Raw genomic sequence first — 26,138 nt, 5'->3', positions numbered from 1 at the left:
CATCTCATTGACTAGAATTGTATCTCCAGCTGAGGAGGCTGAGAAATGGAGTATTACAGCTGTCTAGGCTCAAAAATAGAGGAAGGCAGAGAAGGGTGCTGTGGATGCTTTTGGGGTAACCATTCCACAGTGTTGGCCACATATAATAGATCTGGACTTACATCACTGAAAGCAATTTCCTCATTTATAGAAGATGGAACATTGGCGAAGTGCTGGCAGAATTGTGAGTAAATATGCTGATTAATACTGAGGGACTCTTTGGAGTAAAATACTTGAGCTTTACTGAATGGCTTTCAGGAAAAGAAGTAATGGCATGTTTGTATGGCCAAAGTTTGTGTTCTAAGGTTTTACATTTTTTGGGAGAATTTTGTTTGTTTGAAATTATCATAATATAGCATTAGTTGTAATTTTTTAAAACTGAAAGTAGTAAGAAGGTTTCCATAAATAACTGGCTTCTGCTTTAAGTCGAGTGTAGCCTCCCAGAGTGGGGATTTTACTGTGTAAACTGTGTCCTAGTTCAGGATTATTTTCTAGGCACTTTGCAAATTTTCTGAGTCTCTTTACACTCCCGTCTTATTTTGGTTCACATCCCTATCATTTTTAACATAGTTGTTGTGATATTTAGTGTTTTAATTGTAGTTGTAAGAAAGAATGCTGTTGATTCTCCATTTGGTTTGATCCTTTTCAGCATCTGCCATCCATTTAAATCTTGGAAACATAGCCAAGTCATAGAAGGGAGGCTAGTAAGATCTCCTTACAGCAGCCATTTGTGCTGCCGTGACAGGTGTTCTCTACCCTAACAGATAGGACACATGTATATTATTTGTGTATGTGAAAATATCAGAAAACGCTTCATATCGTTTGGCCTTTAAAAATAACCTGCTATTCTGAATTAAGAACTTTGTAAAAGTTTGATATTTCTTAACCAGGGACATACAGGTTTTTTCTTTTTCCTTTGTTTTAAACTTTACTAAGAGATCTTTCAGTGGATTAGAATTTGAAAATCAGTTTGTTTCCCTTTTGCATTTATTTGCTATGCAAAGAAACTGCTACTTCATTATTACCAGAAAAAACTTTTCTAATGCTTTTATGTAACCGAGGGAAATTACATTTTTGAGACATTGCCATTACTATTTATAGGCTTGGCAGCAACTATACTAGAAGTGTGTGATGTCTTTAGGTTATTTATCAAAATCTTTTTGCAGTTGGAATAGGACAAGATAACTAAAGTGACTTTAGATCAACAGAAAAACACTCTACACCAACTCTGTTGGGTAATTTTCTGAAGAGTGGTTTTAGAATAAGCATTTGTTTTTATAGATGCTATGCTATTTCAGTAGTTTTAATGGTTCAGTGAAATTCAGGATACTGTGTCATGTTCTGTTTATTAATAAGATGCATGTGTTTGAAATAACTTAAATTTTTATTTTCTATAGACAGTGGGATGAACAGTTGGATCCTCGGCTAAATGCAAAACAGAAAGAGGCTGTTCTGGCCATTACAACGCCACTTTCAATACAGCTGCCTCCTGTTCTCATCATCGGACCCTATGGGACGGGCAAAACATTCACTCTAGCTCAGGCCGTCAAGCACATACTCCAGCAACAGGAGACCAGGTGAGATGGTGATGTGTGCGCTCTGATCTCATTGGTAGGGCACAACCTCTGTCCTTATTGTGAATACAAAATGAGGGCTAGCAAGACCATTTTTGTCCAGAAAATTAAAATTAATTTGATTAAAAAACAAAATTAGAAAAGAAAGAAAAAGACCCACACTCAAACCCCAAAGCACTGAAATTTGGATTCTGTTAAAACAGTGTTTTTAAAAATTGGCAATGTAGAGAATGATAGCTTTTAACTAGCCACCAAAACTCCAGGTCAGCTAAGGAATTGTGGTATATGTTAGAGCCAAGAGTTGGGTTTTTAAAAATTATTTTCTATGTTAGATTTAAAAATAATTTTGGGGAAGTTATTTCCTTTACAGCTTAAATAGTAATATGATTTTCTAAAAGCATCATTGAATAATATGTTAGAGGTTACTGAGTAGGTTGAGGAAAATGTGTAATATTAAGATGGCCACTGCTTTTTTTTGGTATTATATTGCTTGAATAGTTTTGTGTTTTATCATTCTTTTTATTTGCACCATTTATTTCAGCAGGATTCTCATTTGCACCCATTCTAATAGTGCTGCTGATCTCTACATAAAGGATTATTTACATCCATATGTAGAAGCAGGCAATCCCCAGGCAAGACCTCTCAGGTATTTTTTAAGGCTTATTATGTATCTGTATCATACTTTATTATTCTTAAGAAAAGGTGTCTGTAAAGATTTTAGTAACTTTGAGAAAACCAAAATCTTTAACTGTGCATTGGCTTTTGGAGGTTATACCTTTTGAAGAAACCATTTAAATTAAGGAAAAATTTTAAAATGTTTGACCATTCATTTCTTAAACATTAAGTAAAAAGAAAGACATCCTTTTTTAAGTTTTGTATGTAAAAATGTTGTTACAACCTGAGTCGATTTTGATGTGTACCCCTAAAAGCTACTATGATGAAATAATATAAATATTGTTAAATCAAACAATTCAAATTCTAGCATATTTTGCATGGCAGAATAGTCATGCAGAGATAGTTCTTTATGGAAGTAAAATTTGACTGTGATCATGCAGGTGATTTCATAGAAGTTACACATTAGAGAAGCAGGAAATAGTCAAGTGATTTCTGCAACAAAATGTAATTGACTGGTATTTACAACTTTTTGCTATCATTTAAGAAACAGTGTTAAAGAAAATTTTAGATTGATATCGAAAGATCCTCTGAGTATATATGAAATGTATTTAAATACAGGATTGTGGGGGAATAAAATCCTTTTCTTCAGAAAACAATAAAGAATCATTAAATGGTTATACCATTTGCTTTCATTGTTATATGAATTAGTGTTTAGTTTTGCCATTTTACAACTAATATGCCATACCCTATGTTGTTCAAATACAATTATTATTTACAAATTAATTTCTAACCACAGTTTTGAATCACAGTTCGCTAACTTTTTATTTCTGGTTAAGCCTAGGCATGGAAAAATGAGATTATTCTGTTTAATTGTTTAATAACCATAACCCAAGCCATTTGAGTGATTTTACAATTGCATTAAAAAGGACAAAAGAGAAAAAAGTGGCATGACCTGTTGACACAGGTTTTTATGCCATACTTTGTTTTCACTCTGGAAGGCAAATTAGAACAGAAATAATTATTTTAAGTAGCATCCAGTTGTGTTTAATAAGAAAATATGACATGTATGCAATCACTATAAATGAAAAACGTGTTTACCAATGGATAAATTCATCTATAACTGGTTTGCTTCAGATTCTAATCTTTTTTAGCTCAGTAGTGCAAATTGAGAGGCTAGTAGCATTTTTGCTTTTGAGTATTCTTACTTTCATGGAGATGTTTGTTGTGTTTGCTTTTGTTGTTGGTAGAGCGTGTGTGTGAGTGTTTGTGTTCATGTGGCTGAGTGTTGTGTAGGAACCGTGTCAGTCTCAGTCCTCACGGTGTACGTGACTTGGAAACAGTGGAGTAAAGGCCCCTCAAATCCTGGTCAGACTAGCATAGGTCATTTGACATTTGGGGCAGTAAAGCCATTGCTGATAAACATTAAAACCCATAATTTGGCTAGCATTATGTTTAGCTTTTCCCATGTAAAATTTTGTTTTGGGGGTTATAACCCAACATATAGTACATCTAAATATGTGGAATAAGAAGTTATCTCTGTAGTTGTAGTGTCCCAGATATAAAAATTTGCCCTCTAGCAGAAAATCTCACCTCTCTGCCAGTCTCAAGAGTGGTTCAGTCAAAGATGGAAAAATATTTAAATATGTTTAAATACAAATTTCATGTTATTTCACTTAGTAAATGGAATAAAATAAGAAAAGCTTTGACTTCCCCAAATATTTTCTTTATGTGGCCCTGCATTTTCACCACAGTTTTTCTCTTTGGGAAAAGTGTTAACTTGCGAATATGTTTTCTAGGAGGATTAATGCATTGATATGCCAGGATTTATTAGCACCATTTATTATTGCATTAGCTCAGATGAATTTATAATTTTCCTAAAGGACAACAAACATGAGAGGTATGGGAAATAGAATAGAGCAAATTAGAATGGCTGAATACTCTGGGGAGATCAGTTTTATCTGGATTGTCCCAGGATGCAGGGGAAAGAACACAAGAGGGCACTAAGTGTCCATATATGACCATGAAGATGTGATGTCTCTGTGGAGTAAGAGTGATGAAGACTTTTACTTCTTCACAGTATAGTTTAGAGTGGGCCCTGGTAAATGTGATGAAGTGTGAAAATAGTCACTAAACATTAAATAGTTATTACAGTAAGTATGCACACTTGTGGTTAAAATGTTTAAAATTCAATTAGTTGCCAGGAGTTGATCTTAAAATATTTGGAGATGGAGGTTTGAGAAACCATTTTAGATTATATTTAGTTTTAGTTTTTACCTTTTACTCCATTAGAATCAGAAGATTTTAAAATGGAGTAGGGAAGAAAATAGTTTCTTTCTGTGTATAGTTCTGAAGATCAGTTTCTGCCTCTGGCAAAGTTATCTCTTAGCAGATAGAGGTTATCTATGGAGAAAGTGTGCCTTTACTGCTTTCTGGGCAAAGAGAAGGTATTTATTGTTTTATATAGGCCTTTAAAGAAACAAATTTTCTTCTGGGATCAGATCTTTCTGATTCTGTAGTATCTTAAGTAATAACATTTTGAGGGGGTGTTTATTGCATGTGAATTCAATACATGAATAAAATTTCAGTGAATTAAAATGGTATACTACCAGATAAAGTCCTATTTTAAGTGTCATCATAATTTGTGTGGGATATATGAATGGTTTGTTTCTAGAAATGCGTAAATTAGTTGGTGTCACATACAGTTTATACAATGAGCTTGAAAGTGTCGCTTGTCAGTATCAATTTTCCAATTTTGAAAAATATTGTTGGGTGTGTTTTAAGTAATTTTATAGACAATGTCTACCTTAAATGTTGCACAGAATGAAAATACGGAGAAAATATTGAAATCTTTTTGAAGTCAGCACTAGAATATTATACTTTTAAGGAAATAGGTCTAATGATCAGACTGTATTTAACTAGCTTCAACTAGGTAACTACAAAAAAGTCAGCAGTGAGACTTAGAACCTCAATTTCTATTTTTTCTTTGAGGAAGAAGCAGTGCTCAAAGTTAGATTTGATGAGTAATTTGAAAAACCATTTTTTCAATTTTACAGTGAAATGTTCATTTAAGAAAATCTGGAGAATATAGAGAAGCACAAAGAAGAAAATAAGAATTTTCTATAATCTCACCAGCCAGAGATAAACATGGCTAACATTTTAAAGTTTAATTTCTAGTAATTTATATGCTTAAATACACATACTTTAGTTAATATTAGTGGAATCATAATTTGGAAATGTTTTGTTTCAGATAGTTTGTAAGATGAGATTTTCCATATATTTAAAAGTAAATTCTGCTTTGCTGAATTAAAATGTGTTGTTTAAGATTTTTACATCTTTGAGAAGTGATATTGGTTACTTTCACCAAGTTTATTGTCCTTCCTATCATAGTGATGTTTTAAAGATGCATTTCTTTAGTTTCCTCTGTTATAGTTTATATTTAGGGACATTTATTAAATATGTTTTTTTTCTTTGCTTAAAAAAAGACAATAACCATTTTAAGTGTTTCCTGGAGGGCTAGAACACATTTTAGAAGATCATGAGATTAGTTTTTGTCTATATTACATTTGAGCTGCCTTTGAAACATTCTGGAGGAGACAGATGTCAAATAAACAGTTGGTTATGTATCCTGGAGCTCAGAGGTGAGGTCTTGGCTGGGGAGAGAAAAACATATGAGTCATTAGGGTAGTGGGGTAATTGAAGCCATGAGCCTGGATGAGATTGTCAGGCGAGAGAACAGAGCTTGAAAAGAGGAGAGAGCTGAAGATTAAGCCTTGAGGAACCCTAACTTTGAGAGGTGAAAGGAAATCAGGGAAAGGTTGAGTCAGGGAAAGGTTGAGTCATGGAAGCTGAGGGAAGAGAGTGTTTCAAGGAGGGAGCCACCATAGAATTGTTGCTGCTTATGAGTCAAGTAACTTGATAGGCCTGGAGAATGTCCAAACAATGTAGTGACAAGGCAGTTTATGTCCCTTGATTGCACCCCCCACCACACTCTCCTGAGTTCATATTTTGTTGACTGTTGCTTCCCAGTCTCCTTTACTGTATCCGTCTCCTTTTCCCAGGCTTTAAACTTCGGAGTGGTCCATTGATCATTCTTCCAACCATTTTCTTTTTTATCTCCACTTAGTTTCCAGGTGATCTCATGTGGTCTCAAAGCTTAAGTGTTATCCCAATTGTATATTTCTTGTCCCAGGCATCCTCCTGAACTCCAAACTTATATATCCCCCTGCTTACTGCACATCTCCTACTGAATATGTCCAAAACTGAATTTCTCAGTTCCTACCCCAAATCTGTTCCTTCCTTTCACCACCTTTGTAAACACCAACCACTGCCGTTCATTCCGTTTGAAAGGCGTGGAATCATCTTTTCTCTTAAACTCCACACCTATCTAGTTCATCAGTAAATCCGGTTAGGATTACTCTCAAAATTATAGTGAATCTGACCATTTTCACATCTCTGCTGTTAACCACCCTAGTCCAAGCTATCATCTTTCCTTGTCCAGACCCTTACCACAACCTCCTTACTGGTCTCGCTGCTTCTGTTACCTGCCTCTGTCCTAGTCAGTGATGTGTTGGAGCCGGCTTGTACTGGTTTGTGAGAGCCAATCATGTGAATGTCTTCCCAAGTTCATGTTCAGTGACATCATGTTGGTAGCTTGAAATTGGCCATGGCAGTGGTAGGTTTTATACCACAGACATCAGCACATACTACAAATCAGCCACCCCCGCCCCCCAAAAGCTAGTTGTTCAGCATTTACCAGCACACCACTGTCCAAACCCTCTTCCCCCTAAACTGTGTATCCTGTGCAGAGAAACAGAGGGGCCCTTTAACAACTTAAGTCAGTCATGTGACTGCCCGGTCAGAACTCTAATAGCTTTCCATTAAAATCAGAGTAAATCTAAAGCCTTTATGAAAGCTTGCAAGCCATGTGATTTGCCTCTGTGCTGGATCATAGTAGACACCCAATAGATCTTTGTTAGGTGGGTCCATTAGAGATGGTGGGTGGGTGGGTGGATGGATAGATGAGTTGTTTCTGTACCATCTTAGTAATCTATTGTATGAGGCCTATTAGTATTTTACTTTTGCAGCTGGTGGAAGAATGCTCTTTCTTAAGATTTTCTGATTGTCCAAAATTTAAATTTATTTTTAAATTTCCAGAACTTTAGATAGAGGTCTATTTAAATATAGTTATAAGTGAAATGCAAGTAACTTTTAAATTTATGTTGTAAGTATACAATTCACTATTTTTTTATTAGCATAGAAAATTAAATATGAGTTAAGTATATTTTTGTAAGAATATTCTAGAAAAGAAAATTCCCAAATGGGAATGTTTGGAACTTAAAAAACTGTAATGCTTATGAAACTGTTTGTATGTAATTCTGTTGTAAGATTAATCTGAATACTTAAAAATAATTAGATATTTATTTTATGGTAGAACATGTGCTTTCTGCTTGAATCTTCTTTTGGTCGGGGGAAGTCACAGTTTTGTGTTAAATTCTAAATCCAGAAGAGTTAACAGTTATCAGATTTGTTTGTTAATTTCCAGATATTGTAGTCTTAAAATAATAATGTCAGTATTTTGATAATCAGATAACTGGTAAGATGTTAATAAATATAAATAGGAAATATTGTCTTCTTTTTCTAGGGTATATTTCAGAAATCGCTGGGTAAAGACTGTCCACCCAGTTGTGCATCAGTACTGTTTGATCTCAAGCGCACATTCCACCTTTCAGATGCCACAGAAAGAAGATATTCTTAAACATCGAGTGGTTGTTGTTACATTGAATACTTCCCAGTACCTCTGTCAGTTGGACCTTGAACCTGGTATGCTGATTCAAGACACAGATTGGGTGTCTCTGTATGTGTAGGGTTTCTCCATTCAATTAGACCAGGGCTTGACAAGCTACACAGCCTGGGGGCCAAATCTGACTTACTGTCTCTGTTTTTGTAAGTACAGTTTTGTTGAATGAAGACAGCCATGCCCACTTACGTACCTGTTTATTATCTGTGGATGCTTCCGTGCCACAGCAGCTGAGTTAAGTAGCTGCAACAGAGATTGTATCGCCAACAAATCCTAAAATATGTACTGTTTGGCCCTTTATAGAAAACAATCTGTCAATGCCTAGTTTAGACATTTTACTGACTGCTATTCTGTTTGTTCTGTAATTGATCAGATGCTAATTACTTACTGTTGAGCCTATGAAAAATGCAAATTTGGACACTTGTTTTTTACAGTTTTCTCAAGTTTTTGTTTTAAAATACTTTTGTGTTATATAGTTCAGAGACAACAATTATGATAGGTTTTTTTAATAACATAGTATTAAGATTATTACATTTAAGTAGAGGTACTATGTAAAATGAAACCAATATTATATGAAATACAGATAGAAGTTGACAAGAAGTTCTGATAAATATGGCAGAACTTAACCATCAAAAAGTGGTAACACTTTAAGGTAGTTTCTTTGGAAGAATATTCATTTATTACTGCCATATTATGCTTGTTGACATTGCTCAAAACTTTTTTGCTTTCTCCTTTTGGAATTGCTTTCTGAGCCAGTGACAGATTCTTTTGAGTCCCTGGAAGATAGAGACTGTTCTCTTCACCACGCATTTCTGGCACCTGGCCCAGATTATAGACACCTGGAGGCCCTTGATAAACCTCTGTCTTAAAATGAATGAATGGTGGCCAAACTTTCTTTTTTGAGGGTAGATTTAATTTTAGAAAAGCTTCAAAATCTTTCAGAGGCATGTCTGGTAAATAAGGTAGGCGACCAAACTCAGCAATACCATTAGGGGGAGAAAAAAAGAGAGATATGCCTCTCATGTAATGAGACTTATTTTCTTGTGCGTGCAGCTCATAGCTGGCTGGTGAGGGCAGTTACAAAAGCAGAATTTCAAAAATGTTTTGAACAGTGGCTGCATCATTGGAATGAGTTATATTTCCTCCCAACTGACTTCTTTGAATGGAACAACACTTATTTGAAATGTAAATTTTGGTATGTTTATTTAACAGTCAGTCTCATTACTTTATGATTATACTCTGCCTATGTGCCACACAGATTAAATACCCAAACATTCTAAACAGTGTGGTTTTGTGAGAAAGAGTAAAGAATGGCTTTGAAGAGCAAGAGTGTAGAAGAATACTTGTTGGAAGTCAACTGTCTATTTTGTTCTGGGTGTTTTTTATACTTTATTTCGTTTAATTCTCCTATCAGCCCTTTGGAGGGTTAGTTTGCAGATAAGAAAACCAGGGCTCAGGCTAAATCAGTTCGGTTAATTCAGGTTCCCTTTACTAGTAAGCAATAACTATAACAATTTTACAACTTATCCAGTTCCTGATTCAAGCCTAGCTCTATTTAATTAGAATGTTATCTAATGAAAGTAATAGTTTTTCAGTAGTCTCAGTTTTTTCCAATTTGATTCTGTGTTTATATAGTCATCTTCCTTAATTAGTCTTATAGGACAAAAAGCACAAATTCTCTCCAACAGAGAGAAAAATGCATGTGTCTATATTATGCTTGGACCACTGTTGGTAAACAGGTAACAGTTACTGATACTTATACTGTCAACCGTAGCCATTTGTTTGAATGGATAGTGATGATGATGATGGTTATTAGTGCAAGTCAGTAAGATTTAGAAAGTTCCCAACCTAAAAACAAGTAGCATTAGAAAGTAAAATCTGTAAAAACAGATTGTGTGGAACTTGTTGATATTCATAGGAATTAGAAGTTTGGTCCTATTTAGAAATTGGGCCAACTCACAGGAAGCTGATTAATCCAGAGAGTTTTATAACTTGTCTCTCTGTTGAGAAAGGACTTTGTGTTCTTTGCTATGCTGGTAACAAGAGGGCCCACTTCTTCCGTCCATGGTGAGCTGGCAGTAGGGGGCAGCTTTCTCCTGCTCCACATTGAGATAGCAAGAAGAGGTTTGCCTCTGTCCCACCTTTTAGGGGCAGAGGAACTTTTTCCTCCCTTCTGTACACAAATTCCTGTGCCCCAGTGTGAGTGGCAGCAGCAACCAAGACGTTGGCTGCCTCCTACTGTAGGTGTTTGCATCTGGGGACATTTGATAATGTACATTTTTGACATTTGTTATCACTTTTTTTGCAGACTGGTGATTTTTTTTCAGCCAGCGTGGGATCTTAGATTAAAAAATTGTCTGTCTGTACACACCCCACCACACACACACACCCCCCACACATAATAAACGTAAATATTCAAATTAGTGAATTTGCTAAGAGATAACCTTTGTTTTCAGTCAAAGCTGGATTATAACTTTCTCCTTTATATCAGATGTTGGGTATGATTTAAAAAAATTTTAATGTCTAATATGCATGTTTAGGCTAAAGATACTTATAAACTGCCATTGTTTTATTTTTGGTGTTTCACCAAATAAATAATGAAAGGACTTTTGGCCTACCCAATGTTTAGTTGCCAGCCCTTTTTTTTGGTGAAAAGCCACTATCTTGTACTTTTAAAATCTTTTTTATATATGCTGATCCAACTGTTAATCTTCGGGCCCTTAGTACCAGATGTCATTTATATATTGATTATTGAGTAAAATAGTTATTCCTTTTAACCTCTATTTTTTATTTATTTAATTTATTTTTTGCTGAGGAAGATTCACCCTGAGCTAACATCTGTGCCCGTCTTCCTCTATTTTGTATGTGGTTTGCTGCTGCAGCATGGCCACTGACAAGTTAACTTCTATTTTTTAAATAATGATTTAAATTGACAATTTTCTCATTTGGGGATTGGCATTACAAATATTCACAACTCTTAATTAGCACACTAACTCTTTGAAAAGAAAACGTCTACTCTTAGCTTTATTGCTGCTGTAATATGCATGACTGTGTTTCCACTGTACTTTGCAGGGTTTTTTACACACATTTTATTGGATGAAGCTGCCCAGGCCATGGAGTGTGAAACCATTATGCCTCTAGCATTAGCAACTAAAAGCACTCGGATTGTCTTGGCTGGTGACCACATGCAGGTAAGTGCCCTCTGAGTCATCATATTGAAAGGAACTTTTAATTCTGTCTTGATGTTTAATATTCTATTTTCTGAAACATCCTATGAAATCTTAAAAAAAAAACCCCATGTATTACAGTTTAAGTACTTTAAGTATTTCTGTACTAATAGTGAAAAATATTGGTGTTTCTGAAGGAAAATTACTATCCCGCCACTTTTTTTTTCTTTGGATGGAGAGTAGAATCAATGAGTCTATCAGTGTTATAATTTTCGTTTTGTTAATTTTGAAGTTCAGTTCTCTATAGTATGAATATTTGATTCTTACTTTTCTTTTTTTTGTACTGAAGAAGATTTGGCCTGAACTAACATCCATTGCCAATCTTCCTCTTTTTGCTTGAGGAAGATTTGTCCTGAGCTAACATCTATGCCAGTCTTCCTCTGTTTTGTATGTGGGTTATCACCACAGCATGGCTGCTGATGAGCAATGTAGATCCCCACCTGGGAACCAAACCCGGGCCGCCAAAGTGGAGTGCGCTGAACTTAACCATTAGGCCAGCCCTGATTCTTACTTTTCTTTATAAAATAAATTTGTTATCCTTCCTACAGTTCCCCAATTCCTGTCCCCAATGTTTGTTTTCCTGAAGAGAGTTAGTTTTTCACTGTCATAGGAAATAAAGTGCTTAATTAAAACTAACAGTCAAAAATCTCAACATGTCTGATTTTATGTATTTGAATACCTACATATGAAAGAGAAATACAGTTTTTCTATTAAAATATCTATTTTAGAAAGTTGCAATTTGAGGTTCTTTCTCTTCTGCCACAGTTGATTAAGATTGAACCTGTAGTACTGTAGTTGTCACGATATCCAGGAAAGAGTTGAATGTAGAAGAATAAATTCTGTTTTTGTTTCATTTCCAAAAAGAGTTTAATTTTGTTCTTTTGCAATCAACTTATAATCAGAATGGCTCCTTATATTTTATGAAATAAAGGGATTATTTTGCTAATTATTAAAAATAAATCTTGTGTCTGGCCCGGTGGCATGGTGGTTGGGTTCACACATTTTGCTTTGGTGGCCCAGGGTTTGTGGGTTTGGATCCTAGGCGTGGACCTACACACCGCTCATCACGCCATGCTTTAGCGGCGTCCCACATACAGGATGGAGAAAGATTTTCAGAGATATTGGCTCAGCAACAGTCTTCCTCAAGCAAAAAGGAGAGGATTGGCAACAGATGTTAGCTCAGGGCCAGTCTTCCTCACCAAAAAAAGAAAAAATAAATAAAAATAAAAAAGTAAATTTTTTAGTCATAGACTATATCCTACTGGCTCATCATTTTAAATAATTGATAAATTTTGGAAATAACTGATTGGCTCCTCAGTGGTGCAATGGGTTTCTGAAGTAGTAGCTATCATGTTGGAGGAGTCCTTTACTAACCTCTGTGTAGAAACTGTAGGTTAGTGTTGGTATACTGAAATGAAAACTTTGAAATTTTAGCCTGGATCTTTATAAGTAGTAGAATTGTTCATAGAAAATGTTTTTGATTCTGCTTGTTCCAGCATTCAGCTTGTCAAGGTTTAGTACAATCAGAAGTTTCAACATAGTGGATTTTTTTATAAGTAGGTTAAAAAAATACAATTTGTATATTTTTAGTTAAATTTTCTCTGTATGTTTGTCTGTTACAGCTCAGTCCTTTTGTTTACAGCGAGTTTGCCAGGGAGAGAAACCTTCACGTTTCATTACTTGATCGACTTTATGAGCATTACCCTGCCGAGTTTCCATGTAGGATCCTCCTCTGTGAGAACTACCGCTCCCATGAAGCCATCATCAAGTAGGCATGAACTGCCCTCTCTGTGTCACACTGCCTGTGGTCTGGGGGGAGGGAACTCAGCACGGCACTGTTACTAGGGACAGATTGCTCCCAACGGACTTATATGGTGTCCCTAGTGTTGTAAATCATGTTTAATTTTATGTCTGTAAAAGAACACTTCAAAAGTCAGAGCTGTAATTTTTCACAAATAGGGCAATTCTGGGAACTAAAACTTTAGGTTCTACTAGCTATGACATATTTTCCAGTGACTAAATATATAATATATATGTAAAACTACATGGTGTAATAAGCAAATATATTAACAAACCACATAATGGTTTGCTTATATGTGTCTGGCTCTGTTCTGCAAGCAATCTGTTTTAAAAGAAAGGAAGAGAGGGAGGAAAGAAGGAAAAACATGAAACTTAGTAGTAAAGTTTTTTAAAGTTTCCATTAAATATAGTATGCATCTATAAAAGTAAAAATATCATAAGTGACAGCTCAATGAACAGTCACAAAGCAAACACACCCATGGAACTGGCATGCAGACCGAGAAACAGAGCATGAGCAGCACTCTGGAAAGCCCCCTGTGCTCCTTTCCAGTCACTGCCCCCACCAAAAAGTTTTCTTCAAGTTTAGTATAATTTAGTAATATTGATTATGTTGGTCATGTGAAAACCATTTTTAGGTTTCTGTGAAAGCAATAGGATAGATATAAAAATAAATTTAGATTTATCTATGGCTTTTTATCAATATGTCAAAATGTGATTTCTGTTTTCTTATTGCTAGTCATTTGCTGCAGTCAATGATGAATCAAGTACTAGATAGCATCTTCATCAGTAAAGAATGTCCACTTTACAGTTGAAGACTTGAATGTCCTTCTATTGTGTGTATTGTTTCAATGTCTATATATCTTTGTATTTGCATATATAAGTATGTGATCCACAGATCAAAATATGTGTTAACCAAGAAAATATACTAGCTAGCACATTTCCTTGTAGACCAAGATTCTCATCTAATATTGACCTATCATGGTTTCTTCCTTTTCTTTGTATATTCTGGCTTCATACCTTAACAAAATCAATCCATTTAGCAATGGTATACCAAGAGCCTACTCTGTTTTTATTGCTGTGGTTACCTTTGAAGAAAATCTTGGCCCTTTAGGCATTAGATGTTTGGATTAAAATTAGTCATGGACATTAAGCAACACTATTAGAATTGACTGATAATTTTTTTCCTTATAGATCAAAATATTTTTGATGATAGATTACTCTTTAATTACTTATTTTGGTCTTTTTCTGCAGTTACACCTCTGAGCTCTTCTATGAGGGCAAACTGATGGCCAGTGGAAAGCAACCAGCACACAAAGATTTCTACCCATTAACTTTCTTTACAGCACGAGGGGAAGATGTACAAGAGAAAAATAGCACAGCTTTTTATAATAATGCAGAGGTATCTTAGTTCTTTTGCAAATTGTTAACATTTTTGCAGTCATGTAGGCTGATCTTGTTGAGCATTTATTTAAAATTTTGGGTTGACATTTTATTGTGTGTTGGCCTCGTTTACATGAAAATAGTATGTAGAATTTATTCTTTCTTGTATAACATTGATTTGTTAAGATGAATCTCCCATGGGAAACAAAAACTGATTTATATTTTATCTTATGATAAAATACAAAATACATGATTTCATTTAAAAGATAGCTCAGTATTATTTTCATATAGATTATTGTTGTTAGCCGTCTGAAATGGACTATGATTACATTTTATAGTGCATACTCAAATGAATATCATTTTAAACGAGTAAGACTTGAATTGCAGACTCCTGTGCTCCAGAGAGATCACATAGACCCAGATGATGATGTTACTAAGCCATTATGTGCTACAACTTGTATGGTGGTTGTACAGTTTCTGACTTTTTAAGTTCAGAGAGAGTGTGGGTAGTATGAGGGGTCAACTCAGGCAGCAGACAAAATCCTGATGAAGTCTTTAGGGACCAGCAGGCCAGAGATCTTGGGCTTAGGTTCTGGCCATCACAGTGGAGTGGAGTTCTTTCTGGTCCTCAGGAAACCCAGAGGGCTGCTCATTAGGGGACTGGTTCTTGATCTGTGATCTTCATCTCTCTTCCTTCCCTTCAGTCCCATGCCGTACTCATTTATTTACAAAGAAATGGCTTTTATTATGTAACAGTAATTCATCTTTCCTTTTAAAAATTGACCAGAGGGCTGTAGTTAGAAGTCAGTACAAGAAAATCACCAGTACCCATTTGATAAAATCCTAGAAAATCTAAAGAAACTTGGCATTTTAGTTCGTCTGCATTTAATTTTAGGAAAAGGTAAATTTTTCTTTAAATGGTTGAAATATTGATAAATAATTCTAGGGTCTCCTTTATTACTTGTGCACTCAGATTGGAAACATCTGGCTTGGAGACGAGGAAACCAGCCATGGTAGAGACTAGAGTGCTGACAGGGAGGGCGAGCCTGAACTCCAGAAGGCTTGGTGGTCCTGCTGTGACACCAGGGGTCAGAGCTGAGCCCTCACTTTGATCCTGAGCAGGGTTGATGTTTGCCAGAGGCTCAGCTTCTTACCTTGGGCTACTTAATTCCTTCGTAGTGACGTGACGTATGTTCTAGGAAACCTACAAGCTATAGGATAAATAGGGTGCACCTTCCTGGATTGTCAGTTTTACTCAAAATTATTTTTTGGGAAAAATATTTTTCATATTAAAGAAACCCACAAAGATAAAATTTTTATGACCTTTAAATATTAAACATGTAACTCTAGAGGAATTTCAGGCCACTTTGAACTTCACCCCCAGAGCATGGTTGTTCATTTACTTTTTTCAGCCCCATGAGTTACTGCGGTCAAAATTGAGAGACACATTGCCCCAGGGGCTCTTTCTGCAAGGGTCAAACACTGATCCATGGTTCACTGCGGCTGATCCAGGGGTATGGATGTCCTTTGGGCTGGGAGTAGAGCTCTTGGGTTTGTAGGCAGGATTTTCCAAGTTTTGAATACCAGTGTGGGCATGTTTGGACAGTAAAATGTTTTTAGAAGTCTTGGGATTTTCTTGAGGGTATGTCATTTGAAAGTGAAACACAGAGCTGTTTTGTGTTCTAAAGCAAGCAGAGCAAGTGGCACCAGTTACATCAAAGGGGGAAGTGAGATTTCTTCTTTTATAAAGGTTCTGACTAAAATTTAGGGAGGACATTGTGAGATTTAAGAATGGTTTAGATTACATTATTATGAAAATAATATAGTCTCACACAGAGTTACAGTCACAAGGAACTTCAAACAGAGGATGAAATTAAAAGTTAAATTAAAGAACCTGGAGCTGCATGCTCATAGCATTTTTGCTGTGTATAATTGTCCTTTGTTGAGGGAACATTTAAAAAATTTTTTTTTTTTTATTAATGTTATGATAGATTACAACCTTGTGAGATTTCAGTTGTACATTTTTGTTAGTCATGTTGTGGGTACACCATCTCCCCCTCTGTGCCCTCCCCCCACCCCCCCTTTTCCCTGGTAACCACCGATCAGATCTCCTTGTCAATATACTAACTTCCACCTATGAGTGGAGTCATATAGAGTTCGTCTTTCTCTGACTGGCTTATTTTGCTTAACATAATACCCTCGAGGTCCATCCACGTTGTTGTGAATGGGCCAATTTTGTCTTTTTTTATGGCTGAGTAGTATTCCATTGTGTATATGTACCACATCTTCTTTATCCAATCATCAGTTTCTGGGCATGTAGGCTGGTTCCACGTCTTGGCTATTGTAAATAATGCTGCGATGAACATAGGGGTGCAACGGACTCTTGAGATTTCTGATATCAGGTTCTTAGGATAGATACCCAGTAATGGGATGGCTGGGTCATAGGGTATTTCTATTTTTAACTTTTTGAGAAATCTCCATACTGTTTTCCATAGTGGCTGTACCAGTTTGCATTCCCACCAACAGTGTATGAGGGTTCCTTTTTCTCCACATCCTCTCCAACATTTGTCACTCTTGGTTTTGGATGTTTTTGCCAATCTAACGGGTGTAAGGTGATATCTTAGTGTAGTTTTGATTTGCATTTCCCTGGTGATTAGCGATGATGAACATTTTTTCATGTGTCTATTGGCCATATTCATATCTTCTTTTGAGAAATGTCTGTTCATGTCCTCTGCCCATTTTTTGATCGGGTTGTTTGTTTTTTTGTTGCTAATCAGTGTGAGTTCTTTGTATATTATGGAGATTAACCCTTTGTCAGATAAGTGGCTTGTAAATATTTTTTCCCAATTAGTGAGCTGTTTTTTTGTTTCAATCCTGTTTTCCCTTGCCTTGAAGAAGCTCTTTAGTCTGATGAAGTCCCATTTGTTTATTCTTTCTATTGTTTCCCTCAACTGAGGAGTTACAGTGTCCGAAAAGATTCTTTTGAAACTGATGTCAAAGAGTGTACTGCCTATATTCTCTTCCAAAAGACTTATTGTCTCAGGCCTAATCTTTAGGTCTTTGATCCATTTTGAGTTTATTTTGGTGTGTGGTGAAAAAGAATGGTCAATTTTCAATCTTTTGCATGTGGCTGTCCAGTTTTCCCAGCACCATTTGTTGAAGAGACTTTCTTTTCTCCATTGTAGGCCTTCTGCTCCTTTGTCGAAGATTAGCTGTCCATAGATGTGTGGTTTTATCTCTGGGCTTTCAATTCTGTTCCACTGATCTGTGCACCTGTTTTTGTACCAGTACCATGCTGTTTTGATCACTGTAGCTTTGTAGTATGTTTTGAAATCGGGGATTGTGATTCCGCCGGCTTTGTTTTTGCTCAGGATTGCTTTAGCAATTCGCGGTCTTTTGTTGCCCCATATGAATTTTAGGATTGTTTGTTCAATTTCTGTGAAGAATGTTCTTGGGATTCTGATTGGGATAGCATTGAATCTGTATATTGCTTTAGGTAGTATGGACATTTTAACTATGTTTATTCTTCCAATCCATGTGCAAGGAATGTCTTTCCATCTCTTTATGTCGTCGTCAATTTCTTTCAAGAAAGTCTTGTAGTTTTCATTGTATAGATCCTTCACTTCCTTGGTTAAGTTTATCCCAAGGTATTTTATTCTTTTCGTTGCGATTGTGAATGGGATTGAGTTCTTGAGTTCTTTTTCTGTTAGTTCATTGTTAGTGTATAGAAATGCTACTGATTTATGTACGTTAATTTTATACCCTGCTACTTTGCTGTAGTTGTTGATTATTTCTAATAGTTTTTCTATGGATTCTTTGGGGTTTTCTATATATAAGATCGTGTCGTCTGCAAACAGCGAGAGTTTTACTTCTTCGTTACCTATTTGGATTCCTTTTATTTCTTTTTCCTGCCGAATTGCTCTGGCCAGCACCTCCAGTACTATGTTGAATAGGAGTGGTGAAAGTGGGCACCCTTGTCTTGTTCCTGTCCTCAGAGGGATGGCTTTCAGTTTTTGTCCATTGAGTATGATGTTGGCTGTGGGTCTATCATATATGGCCTTTATTATGTTGAGGGACTTTCCTTCTATACCCATTTTACTGAGGGTTTTTATCATAAAGGGGTGTTGGATCTTGTCGAATGCTTTCTCTGCATCTATTGAGATGATCATGTGATTTTTGTTTTTCATTTTGTTGATGTAGTGTATCACGTTGATTGACTTGCGGATGTTGAACCATCCCTGTGTCCCTGGTATAAATCCCACTTGATCATGGTGTATAATCTTTTTGATGTATTGCTGTATTCGGTTTGCCAAAATTTTGTTGAGGATTTTTGCATCTATGTTCATCAGTGATATCGGCCTGTAGTTCTTCTTTGTGTTGTCCTTGTCAGGTTTGGGGATCAGAGTGATGTTGGCTTCATAGAATGTGTTAGTGAGGAGAATAGGTATTAAGTCTTCTTTGAATGTTTGGTAGAATTCTCCAGAGAAGCCGTCTGGTCCTGGACTCTTATTTTTGGGGAGGTTTTTGATTACCGTTTCTATTTCCTTACTTGTGATTGGCCTATTCAGATTCTCCATTTCTTCCTGATTCAGTTTGGGGAGATTGTAGGAGTCTAGGAATTTGTCCATTTCTTCCAGGTTGTTCAATTTGTTGGCATATAGTTTTTCATAGTATTCTCTTATGATCTCTTGTATTTCATTGGTATCTGTTGTGATTTCTCCTCTGTCATTCCTGATTTTATTAATTTGCGATTTCTCTCTTCTTTTCTTGGTGAGTCTGGCTAGGGATTTGTCAATTTTGTTAATTCTTTCGAAGAACCAACTCTTTGTTTCATTGATCCTTTCTATTGTCTTTTTTGTTTCAATATCGTTTATTTCTGCTCTTATTTTTATTATTTCCCTCCTTCTACTGACTCTGGGCTTTGTTTGTTCTTCTTTTTCTAGTTCTGTTAGGTGTCGTTTGAGGTTGCTTATGTGAGCTTTTTCTTGTTTAGTGAGGTGAGCCTGTATTGCGATGAATTTCCCTCTTAGGACTGCTTTTGCTGCATCCCAAATGATTTGGTATGTCGTGTTCTCATTTTCATTAGTCTCCAGATAAAATTTGATTTCTTCTTTAATTTCTTCAATGATCCATTGTTTGTTGAGAAGCGTGTTGTTTAGTCTCCACATTTTTGCACCTTTCTCTGCTTTTTTCTTGTAGTTGATTTCTAGTTTAATAGCATTATGATCAGAAAAGATGCTTGATATTATTTCAACTCTCTTGTATTTGTTGATGCTTGCTTTGTTTCCCAAAATATGGTCAATCCTTGAGAATGTTCCATGTGCACTTGAGAAGAATGTGTAACCTGCTGTTTTTGGATGAAGTGTTCTATATATATCTATTAAATCCATCTGGTCTAATTTTTCATTTAATTCTATTATTTCCTTGTTGATTTTCTGTCTGGATGTTCTGTCCATTGGTGTTAATGGTGTGTTGAGGTCCCCTACTATTATTGTATTGTTGTTGATGTCTTCTTTTAGTTCTATTAGGAGTTGCTTTACAAGTTTTGGTGCTCCTGTGTTGGGTGCGTATATATTTATAAGTGTTATGTCTTCTTGGTGGAGAGTCCCTTTTATCATTATATATTGTCCCTCTTTATCTTTCTTTATCTGTTTTGTTTTGAAATCTACCTTGTCTGATATTAGTATAGTGACACCTGCTTTCTTTTGTTCATTATTAGCTTGGAGTATTGTTCTCCATCCCTTCACTCTGAGTCTGTGTTTGTCTTTGGAGCTGAGGTGTGTTTCCTGGAGGCAGCATATTGTTGGATCTTGTTCTTTGATCCATCCTGCCACTCTGTGTCTTTTGATTGGGGAGTTCAATCCATTTACATTTAGAGTGATTATTGAGACGTGGGGGCCTACCACTACCATTTTGTGTCTTGTTTTCCGGTTTTCTTCAATTTCCTTTGTTTCTCGTCCCGTGGTTTAATCTGTTCTGATGTAGAGCTGCTACTCTCTGTTGTTGTCGTTCTACTTATCTCCTCTGCTCTTGGTTTTGTAGCCACTTTCCTTTTTTGGATTTTTCAGGAATGAGGGTTTTCCTGAGGATTTCCTGAAGAGGAGGTTTTGTGGCAATGAACTCCCTTAATTTTTGTTTATCTGGGAAAGTTTTTATTTCTCCATCGTATTTGAAGGATATTTTCGCTGGGTAGAGAATTCTCGGCTGTAGATTTTTGTCCTTCAGATTTTTGAATATATCATTCCACTCTCTTCTAGCCTGTAAAGTTTCTGCTGAGAAATCTGCTGATAGCCTGATGGGGGTTCCTTTGTAGGTTAGTTTCTTTTGCCTGGCTGCCCTTAGTATTTTCTCCTTTTCGTTGACTTTTGCTAGCTTCACTACTATATGCCGTGGAGTTGGTCTTCTTGCATTGATAAAGTTTGGAGATCTATTGGCTTCTGTCACCTGAAGATCCATCTCTCTCACCAGATTTGGGAAGTTCTCAGCCATTATTTCTTTGAATAGGCTTTCTGCCCCTTTCTCCTTCTCTTCTCCCTCTGGTATACCTATAATCCTTACGTTGCATCTCCTAATTGTGTCTGATAATTCTCGGAGAGTTTCTTCATTTCTTTTTAGTCTTGCTTCTCTCTCCTCCTCTGCCTGCAGCAATTCTATATTGCCATCTTCCAAATTGCTAATTCTTTCCTCCATATTGTCAGCCCTACTGTTCAGAGCATCTAGATTTTTCTTAATCTCCTCTATTGTTTTCTTCATTTCCAATATTTCTGTTTGGTTCTTCTTTATCGTATCAAACTCTTTTGTGACATAGCTCCTGAACTCGTTGAGTTGTCGGTCAGAATTCTCTCTTAACTCATTGAGAATTTTAATGATGGCTGTTTTGAAGTCATCATCATTTAGGTTATATATCTCATTTTCTTTGGGATTGTTTTCTGTGTATTTGTTACTTTCTTTCTGTTCTGGAGATTTAATGTATTTTTTCATATTGCTTGATGTTGTTGATTTGTGCCTCCTCATGGAGATAGAGTTTAGTTGCTCCTTTCACTTGTTTCAGCTGCTGCAGTGGGGGAGCAGCTGTTTATACTGCACCAACCAGGAACCCTGTCTGCATTTGCTAACTGGGCCTGGGCCCCTCCTCGTAGCCACAGTGGCCCTTTGGATTCCCTCCTCTGCCGTGGGGGCCGTCACAGGGGGGCTTCAGGCTGCTGGTGCCTACTGTTGCAGCCCACCTAGATGTCCTCCTTCCTTGGGGTCTGCAACGGTGTTATGGGCTTTTCCAGTGGCCAGGGGTGGGATCACTTATATTTGTCGCTCCGTTGCTGTCGGCACCCACCAAATCTCGCTTGTCCTCTATGGGTCGCAGGAGAGCTGTTGGCATCTTCTACAGTCTGTGGTTAGTTCACCTAGCTATGCTGCTTTTGCCCTGGGGTCTTCCAGCCTTGTGGCTGGTGGCTGGGTGCCTTCTACTGGTGCTGTGCAGAGGCTTTCCCTAAGGCTGCTGTGAGCCTGTAGGGTTTCCCCCTAGGCTACTAAGCTGGGTCTCTGGAACTCTCTCCAGCCCCAGTCCTCTCCGAGATCTCCGGCAATCCCTAGTCCCACGGGGCGGGCAACGGCAGCTGGGGGTCGCCCCGCCCTCTGGGCTTCTCTCCGGGCCTCTCCCGGGAGCCCTGAATGCTGGGCGTGGCCCCTCTTCTAATGGCAGATGGAGAGTTTTGTCTGCTGCCCGGGCGGAACTCCGGAGCTTCCCCTCCAGGTCGCAGAGCCGGCCTTTGAAACTTCCCCCAGCCCCAGTCCTCTCCGAGATCTCCGGCAATCCGTAGTCCCACGGGGTGGGCAACGGCAGCTGGGGGTCGCCCCGCCCTCTGGGATTCTCTCCGGGGCTTTCCCGGAGTTGAGTGCTAGGCGTGGCCCCTTCGCTAATGGCAGACAGAGAGTTTTGTCTGCTGCCCGGGCAGAACTCCGGAGCTTCCCCTCTGGGTTGCAGAGCCGGCCTTTGAAACTTCCCCCAGCCCCGGTCCTCTCCGAGATCTCCGGCAATCACTACTTCCACGGGGCGGGCAACGGCAGCTGGGAGACCTCCGTACCCTCAGCAACTCTCTCTGGGACCCTCCGGGCGCCGCGAACACCAGGCGGGGTCTCCCCACCAATGGCGGGGGGAGACTCTCCCCGCGGGCTCAGGTGTGCAACTCCAAAGTTTCCCTCTGCGTTTAGGAGTAATTGCGGGGGGTTTAGGTAGGGTTCTGGTCACCTGTTTCCACCGTCGCTCCTCTGTTGTGTGCTCGCTCCTGCCCTAGATGTGTGTAGATCCTCTGGGGGCGTCCGTTGGAAGAAAGCCGCTTGCGGGTACTAGGCTGCTCGGTCGGGGTCGGAGAGTTTTCACCTATTTCCACATCCTCCCGGAGGAAAGTCTGTCCGCCTTCCGATGCATAGTTGCGTGGGTATCTCAGACGTCCTGAGATGCTGTCTGGATATCCTTTGTCAAGCGATAAGTGTCCAAATAATTGTAGACTCGAAGGGGGAGAGACAAAGAGGACTACTCACGGCGCCATCTTGGATCTTCCTCACATTTTAAAAATTTTATATCATGTGTTTGTGTATCACCTGACTTGAGTCTTCTTTCACATACTTGAAATGGTAGAATGAAAGAGAGTGATCGCAGATCATCCTTTTTTTCCTTGATTCTGACTGAATTCGTATCCCACAGTAATGAAGTGGTCTCAATATAATGCCAAGTTGGGGAAAAAAATCAGAATTTAAATACTAAGCACCAAGACATGATTCTTAACCTTAAGAAATTCAGTCTGAGGGGAGGAGCTAGGGAAACAAATGATCATAAGAAAATAAGATAAGTGAGAGGTAGACAGAGTTGTACGGACATGGAAAATGAGTCCGCCAGGCTCGATGGAGCCTATGGCATAGAGGAGAACATGGTTTTTGTCTCATATATAATGGGACTGTCTAGTTAGTTTCCTGTATGTTTGTATTGTTAGGTCTTCCTGGGGGATTGACCTTTTTATCATTGTAAAATGTCCTTGTTTATCTCTGGTAACATCTTTTTGATTTTAAGTGGATTTGTCTGGTGTTAGTATAGCCACTCCAGCTAACTTATGGTTGCTATCTGCAGGGTGTATCTTTTTCTGTCCTTTTACTTTCGTTCTATTTGTATCTTTGAATGTAAACTATCTCCTATATAGTTATATAGTAGACTAGATCGTTACATCCTGTTTGTTATGTTTTTTAATTTTAAATCTAGTCTGAAAATAACTGCCTTTTGATTGGATTGTTTAATTCATTCACATTTAATGTTATTATTGATATGGTTGCATTTCCCTCTGCCCTTTGCTTTTTGATTCTTGTGTGTTTTGTTTTCTTTTTTGGTGAGGAAGATTTGCCCTGAGCTAGCATCCATTGCTAGTCCTCATCCGTTTTGTACATGGGTTACCTCCACAGCATGGCCGACGAGTAGAACCAGTCTGCGCCCAGGATCTGAACCTGGGCCGCCGAAGTGGAGTGTGTGGAACTTTAAGCAGTCGGCCATGGGGCTGGCTCCTCTCTGGTGTTTTTTGAACCTTTGTTTCTCCTTTACTGCCTCTGTTTGCCTTCAGTGCGTCTTTTCTAGTGTCACATTTCAATTTCTTTAATTGTTTATCAACTGTATATTTTTCAGTTGTTTTCTTAGTGGTTTCTCTAGGGCTTATAGTATGTATCTTTTTTTTTTTTTAAGATTTTATTTTTCTTTTTTCTCCCCAAACCCCCTGGTACATAGTTGTGTATTTTTAGTTGTGAGTCCTTCCACTTGTGGCCTGTGGGATGCCACCTCAGCATAACTTGATGAGTGGTGCCATGTCCGCGCTCAGGATTCGAACTAGCCAAACACTGGGCCACCAAAGCAGAGCGCACGAACTTAACCACTCTGCCACGGGGCCAGCCCCTGAAGTATCTATCTTATCTTATGAGAATCTACATCAGATTTATACTGACTTAATTCCAATGAAATATAGAAACTTTACTCCTGCATATCTCTGTTCCCTCTCTCCGTGTGCTATTATTGTCACTCATGTTATACCTATATGTATAACAACTCAACAGTACATTGCTATAATTATTACTATATGTAATTTTATGCCCTTTAAGGATTCTGAGAGAAGAAAGGGCAGGCAACTACATATTTATAGAGTTTGCTATATTAACCATCTTATTTACGATTTCTGATCCTCTTCACTTCTTTCTGTGGATTCGAGTTACCATCTGGTGTCAGTTTCCTTTGTGCTGCTATCGTCAAACATATTACATCTGTATGTTGTAGCCTAACAATAGTTATATACTCCGTGTTGTTTCATACAATTGCTCTTTAAATCAGTTGAGGGGAAAAGAGAAGAAATATGCTGTTATACTGTCTTTTATAATTAATCACATAATTACCTTTAGTAATGTGCTTTGTGTGGATTTGAATTACTATGTGGTGTCACTTGCTTTCAGCCTGAAGAGCTTCCTTTAGTAGGTACTTTAGGACAGGTCTGCTAGTAAGGAATTCTTTCAGTTTTCATTTATCTGGGAATGTCTTTATTTTGCGTTCAGTTTTGAAAGGTAGTTTTGCTGGTCATTAGATTTTTGGTTGAGGTACTTCTTTCAGCATGTTGAAATATGCTTTCTTACTGCTTTGTTGCCTTCATTGTTTCTGACGAGAAGTTATCTGCTAATCTTACTGGAGGACCTTTGTAAGTGACGAGTTTTTATCTTGCTGTTTTCAAGATTTTATTTTTGTCTTTGACTTCCAGCATATTGACTCTGATGTGTCTGGGTGTGAATCTCCTTGCATTTATTTTACTTGAAGTTCACTGAGCTTACTGAGCTTGCTGTGTGTAGATTAATGTTTTTGATCAAATTTGGAAAATTTTTAGCCTTTGTTTCTTTGAATTTTTTTCTGCTCCTGTCTCTTCTTCAGGTTCTCCCATTATATGTATGTTGGTGAGCTTAAGTTTCACATTTCTTTGAGACTGTTCTTTTTTTTTCCTCTGTTCTTTAGGGTGCATGATCTCTATCTTCATGTTTGCTTATTTGTTCTTCTGCCAGCTCAAATCTCCTTTTTTTTGCTGAGGAAGATTTGCCCTGAGCTAACATCTGTTGCCAATCTTCCCCCTTTTGCTTGAGGAGGATTCACCTTGAGCTAACATCTGTGCCAGTCTTCCTCTGTTTTGTATGTGGGTTGCTGCCGCAGCATGACCACCAATGAGTGCTGTATGTCCATGCCCGGGAACCGAACCTGGGCCACTGAAGTGGAATGCACTGAACTTAACCACTGGGCCATGGGGCCAGCCCCAGCTCAAATCTGCTTTTGAGATCCTATAGTGAATTTTTCATTTCAGTTACTTTACTTTTCCTCTCCCTGAAGCATAAACTGGTCTATGGTATGATCCAAATGAAGTTGGGCCCCTTAGCACAGGCAGGGTGTTGCCAGTTTGTAGAGCTTACTCTGACCCTCTTGGGACAGAAATTACGGAGCAGTTGCTGTGGGAGGATGTGGAACTGGCTCTTCACCAGCTGTCCCACCCGCCTCACCCCTATGGAGCAAGAGCTCTGTGTGTGTCATATATATGTGTAGAATCTATGCTGCCATCCAGCTGCTACACCACCCAGTGTGGATCTTTTGCAGTTCAGAGCTGGGGAGGGTGGGATCTGCTGATATTCGTTGTCTGCTGACTCTGCTGG

At 37.9% G+C, this 26,138-nt stretch overlaps 1 protein-coding gene across 35 annotated transcripts in view; it reads left to right on the top strand.

The window, feature by feature from the left end:
• The window catches only part of HELZ (helicase with zinc finger), a 176,829-nt gene that overhangs the window by 80,791 nt on the left and 69,900 nt on the right, over positions 1–26,138 (top strand). For 19 of the 35 annotated variants that reach the window (XM_023651607.2, XM_070225652.1, XM_070225653.1 and 16 more), the window contains 6 exon segments: positions 1,437–1,616; positions 2,155–2,259; positions 7,870–8,048; positions 11,098–11,216; positions 12,875–13,020; positions 14,304–14,451. In XM_023651607.2, coding sequence (XP_023507375.2) covers positions 1,437–1,616; positions 2,155–2,259; positions 7,870–8,048; positions 11,098–11,216; positions 12,875–13,020; positions 14,304–14,451 — 877 coding nt within the window. 35 annotated transcript variants of the gene reach the window in all.

This window comes from Equus caballus, chromosome 11, assembly GCF_041296265.1.
Source record: "Equus caballus isolate H_3958 breed thoroughbred chromosome 11, TB-T2T, whole genome shotgun sequence".
NCBI lineage: Eukaryota > Metazoa > Chordata > Mammalia > Perissodactyla > Equidae > Equus > Equus caballus.
This window is presented reverse-complemented; position numbering and strand designations above follow the sequence as displayed.